Below are 10,382 nucleotides of genomic sequence, written 5' to 3'. Positions count from 1 at the left end.
CCCAACCAGGTGGGACCAGTACACGATAGCACCCTTCAGCTGCATCCAACGCGCAGATAGCTAGGGGCCTTCGGACCGACCAGACGTTTCCCCCCGGACCCCCCACCCCACCCCCCGACCCAAACACACCTTGTCATGACCGCCGCACGGGGGCTGCCGTACGCCTCCGGGCTCTGTGAACGAGTAAAAAAGGTCGAGGGTCGTGGGAAGCCGGGGTATGGGGCTCGAAAGGATGCACACACACACACACACACACACACACACACACACGACGGCAGTATTACAACACTATATTGCAGACCTGGGACATTGAAACATTCCGCACCGTTATTGCCGTACCATCCCCTTCCATAAGCACCACCTCCCCCTCACACATACATACGATACACACGCACATGGAAGATGGAACCCCCAACTACCTATCTACCTCCCAAGACACCCGGGCTACCCCTATACCAACTCCCTGGGGCTTTCAACAGGGGGCCCCCTGTCCAAAGCCCAGATGAGGTGGTAGGCAATCCGTATGCACTCCTGCAGCTGCCACCATCACAGCCCGCCAACAACCTGCCGTACACATGTACGTATGTACGTAAGTACGTACCATGACATCGAGGTACAGTACTGCCTTGGGCTGGCGGAAGCGCGTGTCGGGTTTGTGCCACAGTCTCAGCCTGCCGGGTACCGCCGCCGCCACCACGGGCTCCGAGGGGCCCGCGCTCGCCTCGTCATCCGCCAGAGAGAGGTCCGTGGGGATGAAGCGGTTCGGGGCGGGCAGGTGCAGCCTGCATGTGCCGGGAGGGAGGGACACATGCACCGCATTGGCAGGCTGCGGATGAGGGCTGCTAGATGGGGGTATTCGAATGCACGAATGTATTTGAGTTGTTATATGTTGATATGTATGTCCATATGTATATGCGATGCGGGAGGCAGCGCTGCTGCACCAAGGTCTGCCGGTACATCCCAGGTGGGTGGGGCAAGAAGGGGGGTGGGTGGGGTAGGGGGCGGTGCGGAGGTTCCTGTGTGTGTGTGTGTGTGTGTGCGTGCGTGTGTGTGTGTGTGTGTGTGTCGCTAGCCTGACACCACGACGTTGTTGTTAAAGTTGGGATAGCCTGGTGCCGTGGTGCTTCCGGAGTTAGGGGTTGGAGGGGGAGGGGGGCCCTGGGCTGAGGCCACAAAACACACGCATTGTGTAAAGAAGGATTGTACGGCTTCAGTACGGGAGCTGCATGGGAAAGGAAGACCTGCCGGGCGCCCCTGCCGAGGGCCCCTATCCGCCCCGCAGGCGCAACTCACCTCACCGCTGTGGAAACAGTGAACATACGGTGACATCACCCCCTGCCTCTACCCCTACCCCTTACACCCTCTTTCTTCATGTAAGTGTGTACGACATACATGCATACGTACACACATACACACATACCCACATGGCCAACCCCCTAACCTATCCACGGCTACCTTCCGTCGATACACGCGATCAGAGCCCGTACCCCTCTTTGCCCCTCCGTATTCCAAACCCACTTCGGCTCGTCCTCGGGCTGAGCCGCCAGCCATGCAGACAACCAGTCGGCAGGTAAAGGGCTGATGCCGTACCGCGTGCCGTACACAGGCTCCGTGAGCAGCTCTTCCTCCGGTCTCCCCACAGGCGCTGCATTGTTAGCCACATCCCCCGCCTCCGTACAACCAGATGCCGTACCATCATTCCTACCGGGTGACGTCCCCTGCTGCTGCTGCTGCTCCTCTCCCCCCGCTGCTACTGCTGCTGCTGCTGCTGCTGCTGCCTCCGGCCCCAAAGCCGGCGAGGAAGCCGCCGCTTGCGCCGTTACGCCCTCTTGCGCTGCCGCTCTTGGCACAGCTGCCGTTGCAGCTGCCGTCGTGGTGTTGTTCGTGGTGTTGTGTACTTTGCTGATCCATAGGGCCCTCACCCGCTCGGGGGTGAGCAGCTCCAGGGCCTCACGGATGCGGGAGGGGGAGAACTCCCGGGGGACGCCGTACACGGCCGGCAGCAAATCCTGGGGGAACCGGGCCGGGTCGTGTGGGTCAGTCGGTGTGGCTCCGTGTGTGTGTGTGTGGGGGGGGTGTTGTGGCCCCGGGGGATGTGGAAGGGGTAGTAGCTGGCCGCCGCTGAAAAGGCCTCTCGAGATGCTGGCGGTCGTGCTACGCGCGTATTGTAGGGGTTATGTGTGCCGTACTGTGTGCCAGCTACTACAGGTGGGGTCTCATTTTTTTAAATTCTTTGAATTTGGATCGGAACCGACGTCTTTTCCCCTTCCCATCCCTCCTCCGTACTCCTCGTTCACACCTCTTCTCTCTCCATGGAGTTTTACTTCCCCTCCCCTCCCCCTACACCCCTCCCCACCACGTCAGGCAACGACGACGCATCTCACAACGCACGGCACGATACGGGAAAACGCGACGGGGAATGCGACGAGTGCACGAGGCATGTATGTATTTATGTGTATGTGTTATTGTCGGGGGGAAACCGGCCAAGCATATCCCCGGAAGCGGGATAGCGCTCTTGGCTCGGGTCCGATTCAAATTCAAAACATTTCAAAAAAGTGAAACCCCACCTTCCACATCCCCCAGGGGCACCCATACAATGTACCCCTCCTACATAGCGTATACGGCACGAAACGTACGGCCATTAAATTTTGCATACTCGTTTAACTTATGTACGAGCGAATAAAACTTACGGCAATTAGATTGTACGAGCGAATGTAACTTACGGCAATACGACCTGTCGTACCTTTTCCGGGTAGAGCTGCAGTCCACTCGCCAGGGAGGTGCAGTAGGTGAGGGGCTTGGAGCGGTCGCGAGTGTCGAACTGGAGTTGAGCGAGCCCCCGAACCTGGTGTGGTGGTGTGACGGGTGGCGTGGCAGGTTGGCAAAACACGACATACCGGAGGGAGGGGCGGAGGGGTGGAGAGCTTGCTTGGAGATGGATCAACTGGACTTTGACAGTTGATGCAACTTGGATACCTTTGCCGCCATTGACTGCCCTCTTCCCCTTCCCCTTGCCCCTCCTCTTCCCCTTCCGGGAAATACCCTCTCCCCCACCTCCTCCCCCTCCCCCTCCCCCTCCCCCACCTCCTCCCAGATGCGCGCACACACGCCCCCCGGCCGCCGCAACAGCGCCAGGTACCTGCATAAGAGTGTGTGGGTGTGAGGGGGGGGGTCGTTAGCTGGTCCGTGGGTGCCGTACGATACCCCACATGGTAGCAATGAGAGCAAAGGCACGAGTGGGAACAAACACGGGCGGGAGGGGTGAAGACCTCGACCATGACGCACACACACACACGTGCGCGTGCACACGCACGTCTATGACTTGAGTGGTTCAAGTCAAGACACTCAAGTCATAGACATGCACATACGTACATGTGCGGACATGCAAAGCCTAGTTCCCAACCGCACGACACAGCCGTACCGCATAAACAGAGCTCAAAGTCAAAATGTCCCCTCATATCGCAATGCATATGCATAAAGACAGAATGAAATACATACATACATACATACAGACGCACGCTTCTAAGTTTCACCTCAAGGTGGTGAATCTGCCATACCACAAAACGCACATACATACACACATTCCGTTGGATGCTGGTGGTGGGTGCGGAACCTGAGCGATCCACTGAGAAGTTGACTAGGGTGACTGGATGAGGGTGCCCCAAAATACCGGGGAAGGCAGGGTTTCGCAGGGTAGCTGCCACGGGCGAAGATACACCCCCCTGTTTCACACATCATACACACAAGCATTTTGTGTTCAGCTCGTGTTGCCACTTGGTATGCCACTTGACTGCTCAACATCCGCCGCAACGGACACACCGGAGAAGGGTTACGGCCACATCCCCTCTCCCCCCGGGAACCCCTCCTCCCCGGATTGTTGCCTGTTAGGGCAACTCGATTGCCGTTGTTGGGCCACCATCGCTACCGCACCTCCTCACACCAAGTTGTTGACTACGAGCGGAAAACATGTTGTCGTACAGCAGCAGCAGCAGCAGCCTCACCTAAACACAGTGGCGGCCACTTCCTGAATGTGACGCTGCCCCTCCTCAGTGAGGTCCACGTGAACCTGTACGACATGTCAGTACGGTGTACGACAACGGCGTAGTTGTGCAGGAACACAGCACAGCGGGGCCCAAGATGAGTGCCGCCCGGCTGCCATGCCGTCTACCGTGTCACGTGCGTGCACGTACGCACACACCCACAGGCTCGCGTGTGTGTTTGGGTGATGTTGAAGGGGTTTGGGGTTGGGAGGACGGGGGAAACTACCGACCCCGGTACGGTGCACCGTTGATGGTTGGCGGATTGGGAGATGGTCGGGTGGTGGAGGTGAAGGGGTTGGGTTATACGCACACACTGGGTGGACCACCACCACCGCCTTCCCCCGTACAACTCCGTACACCCAAACATACACACACGCACACGCCAAGGCGCAAACAACCACCCGCCCCGATTCCCTCCTGCATCTGAAACCCTTCCCGGGCGCTGGAGCCGCACCGGTTGGTTCTTAGACTGCCTCAGTGATGAGCTAACCCAGCACACCCCCCCTAGCTGCCCCCCCTAGGGTCCCCCCCCTCCTCCCACTCACCGTGAAGAAGCTGGTGAAGGACATGCCCCCCCCGCTCTCCCCCGCCCACAGCGCACTGGCCCAACCTGCAGCCTTGAGCAGCGCAAACACACTGCCCTCGCCTGAGGGGCAGGTGGTGGTGGTGGTGGTGTGTGTGTGTTGGGGGGGGGGAAATAGGGGGGGACGGGGGGCCGAGGAAGAGAAAGAAGGGGAAGGAAGGGGAAATGAGTAAACAGGAAGGCCGGGCCGGGCCTTGTCGCCAGTCAGTCCGCCGCTCGCTGCTCTGGAGCCCTCCCCTCTCCAGCCTCGTGATCAACCTCATCCACACGATGATTGATCCACACACTTCAACCACCACTCCCTTCTCCTTGTCCCACCCTCGTACCGCCGACTTGCGGCTCAGTTCAATAACACACATACACATACACACATACACATACACATACACACATACACATATACACACACGCACATCCCCCCCCCACCCACACATCTTCCCTCCCGCACTCAGCTACCTCAGCAACCGCATTAAGTCGCCAGGAGGACCGCACCGAGATCCAACCAACCACCAACTGACGTCATGTCGTACCTTCATGCCCCAGGAGGTGGCTCAGGTAGCCCAGAGGCTGCTCCCGGTAGAGACGCTCCGAGGGCTGAACCTGGATGTGCGTGTATGTGTGTATGTGTATGTATGTAGGGTTTGGAGGGGGGAGCGGGGAAGGAGGGGAGGGGAAAAGACGAACCATGAACGAGTGAAGCTGCTGCCAAGGAAAGAGTGTACAAGAAGCAGAACTGAGCAGTAGGCGTTCTTGAAGGCGGCGACCTCGGGATGACGTAATAATGACGACCGCGGAAACCTACCTACCTACCTAGCCGCCAAGGCTAAAGTAAGAGCGGAAGTAAAGTAGCAGCACGAAGCCGTAAAAACGTGAATTCTGGTGTAGAGGCGGCGAAGAGGGGGAACATACACACAAGTCCCGACGCCGCCGGTGTGGGCGACATACGGGGCGACCTCAACCCCTCCCTCCCCCTATTCCGAACCCCTGCACTCGGCAGTTGACTCTTTGCGCTTCGCATGTGATTCATCCCCACTCTCTCACACACACACACATCTAACACACTCACCGCCTCATGATATTTTTGCCAATTTGCAGTACAACTAAGCCCCCCCCCAGTACCGGCCCCTGGTAGTCGCTCTATAGCTCTTGTATTGACAATGGGAGTAACGCCCCCCGGCGTGTTGAGGTTGAGGGTATGACCCCCCTGCCCCCCCCCCACACACACCTTCGTACCCCCTTTGTCTCCCCCACCCCCTTCACCTGCCACACCAGCTCCAGGCTCTGGCCCTCCCTCACTGGAACGATCCTGATCAGGACACCCATCTGGTTGGGCAAGAATACGTCAACTGAGGGGAAGGGAGGGGGAGGCGGGGCAGGGGTAGGGGCCTGTTGGCAAGGGTGTGTGTGTGTGTGTGTGTCGGCGCCCGCACGACCTGACCCGGGCGAACAGCAGCGGGCATCAGCTGGTTGGGCTCGTGTTTGTTCCTCAACCTGTAGAGGCACCACCACCAGCTCACCCGGGCTAACATGAGCTCATCAGGGGTTTCAGCTCGTAAATAAGTTATTTAAGTACCCCCTCCCCCTCTCTTTCCCCCCCCCCCAACACCCCCCCTCACCTCCAAACGTAGGCCGAGGTAGCTGCTTGTTGGGTACGTCCGAAAACATGGCACGAACCTGCGACCGGCGGGGTCGAGGGGTCGGGGGGTGGGGAGTTCCAATTGTTGTTGTTGGTGGTGTTGGTGGTGGTGATGGAAAGCGGCGGAAGGGTCCCCTCTTTACTTCGGGGGCTCAGTGTTAGGGAACTAACGCCCGGTAGTGAGTAGGTGGTCCCAACCCTCACCCCGCAACCTGTTCTATTGAATAACAGCTCCCACCCCCCACCACCCCAACCCTGTCCCCCACCCACCCACCATGCCCTCCAGCTCGTCCAACGACTGCCGGCCCAGTACGGCAAGTGCACAACGGTCGGCCGAGTAGTGGCGGTTGTAAAAGTCCACCACAGCGTCCCGTGGGTCGATACCGGCAGCCAGGGGCCCGGTGTATAGCGTGTCGTAGTTACCTGCAGGCAGGGGTTAGAGGTTTGGCATTGCAGGTTGTTTTGGGGGGTAAGGTTACATGCAACGAACAAATGAAAAGTGCACATCAGGGAGGGGGGGGGCAAGCGGGGAATGATACGGCAAAAGCCAAACACGTCCCCTGCCCGTCCCAACCACCCCAACCACCAACAAAATAACTGCCGGAGGCCGCACAAGAGGGGCAACCCCCCCTGGCAGTGCGGAGGTGGCGGAATTGGGAAGGCGAGGACCACGTGGCATGTAAACAACGGTCTAGGGGTTTGGGTCACATGCATCAAAAAACCACCCACCCACCCACCCCCCACCTGAAGAGAATCTCGCCCAGGGGTGAGCTGGGTTGGCAGTGGCCCGGCTGACCTGGGACTTGCGCCAGGCATCAGACTGCAGGTTCTTGCCGTGCTCGGAGTCCACCGCCTTGACCTGGTCGGTGGGTGGGTGAGGGGGGAATGGGGGGAGTGCAGGTGTGTGTGTGTGTACGTGCGTGTGCGCGCAAAGGTTGCACACACGCCTAGGAACTGTACTGCAAACCGGAATACGAGAGGGAAGATTCCGGTTAGTTATGCGCGGGGATTATTTGTATCCTGAAAAGGAGCTTACAAACCGAACAAACAGCAAAAACCGAAAACGGGGGTAGTAATGTGCATATGTGCGCTAGGGTGTGTTAGTGTTAGTGTGTCTTTGGTACATATCTGCCCCTAGGGCTGGGGCTGGAGCTGGGGCACCTAACCGTACCCATCAGGGGGACCGCCGAAGGCACTCCGCTCCCGTTGCGGAGGGGCGTGTTGTCCATCCACACACTGTCCCCTCACATCCATCCACACAGCCCTCCGGAGGCCCGGAGGCCGCAGTCCCCCCCAGTCCTCATCGCAGTGCTGCTAAGCTGTAGCCCCCACTCCACTCCACTCCTAGCGCACGGGGGCAGCCAGCTCTCCCCAACAGACCGCGCACAGGCAGCAGCTCGCCACTATCGGCACTAGCTCACCCGCAGTTCCCATCACCAAGCGCAGGCGGGATATATCCCATAGCCCACCCCCCAACCCACCGTTTGAAGGCCACCAGCCCACCCGGGCCGCCTTGACCCTCTACATCCTAGCGCAGGCAGGCTATACCTATACCTTGTACCGTGTACCCATACCGTGTGGTGTGCTGGTATGTGTGTATTAGTATGTGTGTGTTAGTGTGTTAGTGCGTGGGGATTCAGCTTCCTAAGAACGAGGCTGGGGCTGGGGCGTCAAGAGAGCGGCTTTCGGAAGCACCCCCCAACCCCCACCCCATCCCTAGGGATATCAGGTTCGAAACGACCAAACAATGACGGGAGGCGAGAATGACACAGAATTCTGCTTTTCTTTGCCTCTGAGCCCCTCTCACAGCGCACACACCCAGCAGCAGCAGCAGAAGGAAAACAAAAGACACCACGACACGGCAACAAGGCTGTAGCCGTACCACTAAAATCAACTCAACGAAAAAACGGCGGGTAAAGGATTGGCAGGCAGTCGAGCCCCCCCCCCCCCGGTCGGTCGGTACCCCCCTCTCTCCCCCTCCACCCACTTCCCACGACCCGAGCTGACCGGACCACATGCACACATAGCCCCACCCACCCACCCACCCGCTTACCCACCTCCCGCTCGATGCCATCCCTGCTGATGGTGGGTGCAATGAAAAACTGCGCAAATCGGTCCAGAGCACCTCCCAGGGACTCCCAATTAATGTCAAACTGCGACAGCGAGAGGGTGGGTGGGTGGGTGACTTCGGAGCGTGTTTTGGGGTGTCTCAGTGAGCGGATGGAAGGGCAGGTGGGGGATGATGGGGTCGAGTGCGCTTTCGCATCAACTTTTAGTCTGTAATATGAACACACAAAAAAACATGCAAAAATTCACAAGATACATCCCCAAATCGCAGATCATCACAACGCTGTCCCACGCATACACCTTCCAAAGCACACACACACACACACACACACAACACACACACGCTCTCGACACGCACACCGATATGTACCGTGCAAATGGTGACTGCCCGTATTGTCGTACCCTCCGAGTACGCAACCTGCCGTAACTGACACTCACATGATAGTTGGTGTGCTCAGCGGCGGTGTAGGCGTTGGTGGACCCCCCTCGGTCCGATATGAACTTGGTGTACTCGTCCTGGTGTGGGTGTGTGGGGGGATGTGTGTTTTGGGGCGAAAAAATGGGAGGGGTATATGCATTTATGTACATATATATGTATATATACATATATATTCGGTGATGCAAAAGTAAAGGAACAACAACCGCAACAACCGCCAACGTCCAAAACACAACACTTCTTTCCCCCCCCCCTAGGACGAGGGGGAGAGGCCGCGGGGTACCGCAGGAGGGGGGGACAAAGAGGTTCCCTGGAGACATCGACTGAGTGCAGACATGAGGATAAGGCCCTACGATAATGCCTAATGGGGGTTGCGGTGAATGTATGTGTGTATTACACCTCCAGGTTGCGTTACCCAGGTAGAGAGGTGTAACGAGTGCACCCATACACGAGCCAGAGGTAGGGGCCCGGGAGCCCCCTTAGCGCCACTCTATCATATGGTGCGGGTGCGGCTGCTAGCTCTACCGCGGAATGAGGGGCTGTGGCACTGTGGGGCGGCACATCCCCCTGCGCCAGCTCCCCGCCAATGGCACGAGTACCACGCCATTAAGGGGGCGGGGCACAGAGCTCCACAGCTCTGCACACTGCCCGGTGAGTATGTATGTCGCACCGCAATGACCCACGGGGGGAGAGGGTCATTGTGCGGTGTGCTGTGCTGTGTTGCGGTGTGGTGTGCTGGGGTATGCATGAAGCAGGGGAAGGGCAAGGGCGGGGCGGGGTAGGGTAGGGTAGGGTAGGCCAGCGCACACACACCGGCCTCGGCGCGGGGGGAGGCGGGGCCATATGCAGAACGTGCATACAGTGCCGTATGTGTATGTGAATGTGTGGCCCGTGGGGGGTTGGGGAGTTTCGTACGGAGGCTGAACAGAGGCCGTTGGTCACGCCATCAGCCAGGCGCATAGCAGCACGTGTACGATATCCGTACATCAATCCTACATTCGGCCCTTCATCATGCCGTACCTCCATGGGGTACTTCTCCGACGAATAAAAGAGCATGTGTTCCGTGAAGTGCGCTAGGCCAGGGAGGGCATCCGGGTCGGACAGGGAGCCCACGCGAACCTGAGGGGCGGCGGGGAGGACGAACCACGAACGAGCGGGAGGAGAGAAGGCGGGGGAAGAGAAGGCATTATACGTATAGACCGGTATGAGGCAGAGGGGGCAGGGAGGGTAAGGCGGTGGGAGGGAGGGATCATTAAGGTCGTCTGTGTGTGTGTGTGTGTGTGTGTGGTAAATCGAAATGGGGGGAGCGGATAGGTATGGAGGGGGGGTGATTAAGCGGGAGAGTGGACAGTTGTACTAACGTTACACGCGGTTTGCGAAAGGCGGGCGGGAGGGGCCCGTGGCGAGGGCTGTTCGGCGTGAAAAGGACACAAAGGGACACGACCGGGGCGGTTAGGGGTAAGGGGTAAGGGGAGATGAGAAGGGCTCGGGTGGGCATGTAGGTGGCAGGCAGTACGACAACCAATCCATTCATACATGCTTGCCGAATCATCGGAACAGCACCCAGACTCCGTGTTCATGCAAACCGAACAGAAGGGGTACTAATTTGCAGACAAGACC

At 58.7% G+C, this 10,382-nt stretch overlaps 1 protein-coding gene across 1 annotated transcript in view; it reads right to left on the bottom strand.

Annotated features, from left to right (window-relative positions):
• Positions 1-10,382, bottom strand: part of VOLCADRAFT_105585 (uncharacterized protein) — a gene marked incomplete at its 3' end in the record, with an annotated part of 22,331 nt that overhangs the window by 9,991 nt on the left and 1,958 nt on the right. The window contains exons 5-21 of the mRNA XM_002952481.1: positions 9,783-9,881; positions 9,433-9,477; positions 8,765-8,842; positions 8,317-8,412; positions 7,004-7,118; positions 6,534-6,682; positions 6,240-6,297; positions 5,884-5,969; positions 5,154-5,223; positions 4,586-4,686; positions 4,002-4,066; positions 3,931-3,951; positions 3,085-3,139; positions 2,744-2,845; positions 1,519-2,009; positions 602-782; positions 130-173 (exon numbers count right to left, since the gene is read on the bottom strand). Coding sequence (XP_002952527.1) covers positions 130-173; positions 602-782; positions 1,519-2,009; positions 2,744-2,845; positions 3,085-3,139; positions 3,931-3,951; positions 4,002-4,066; positions 4,586-4,686; positions 5,154-5,223; positions 5,884-5,969; positions 6,240-6,297; positions 6,534-6,682; positions 7,004-7,118; positions 8,317-8,412; positions 8,765-8,842; positions 9,433-9,477; positions 9,783-9,881 — 1,856 coding nt within the window. The remainder of the gene's footprint in view (positions 1-129; positions 174-601; positions 783-1,518; positions 2,010-2,743; positions 2,846-3,084; positions 3,140-3,930; positions 3,952-4,001; positions 4,067-4,585; positions 4,687-5,153; positions 5,224-5,883; positions 5,970-6,239; positions 6,298-6,533; positions 6,683-7,003; positions 7,119-8,316; positions 8,413-8,764; positions 8,843-9,432; positions 9,478-9,782; positions 9,882-10,382) is intronic.

Source organism: Volvox carteri (genome assembly GCF_000143455.1).
Source record: "Volvox carteri f. nagariensis unplaced genomic scaffold VOLCAscaffold_30, whole genome shotgun sequence".
Taxonomy (NCBI): Eukaryota; Viridiplantae; Chlorophyta; class Chlorophyceae; order Chlamydomonadales; family Volvocaceae; genus Volvox; species Volvox carteri.
This window is presented reverse-complemented; position numbering and strand designations above follow the sequence as displayed.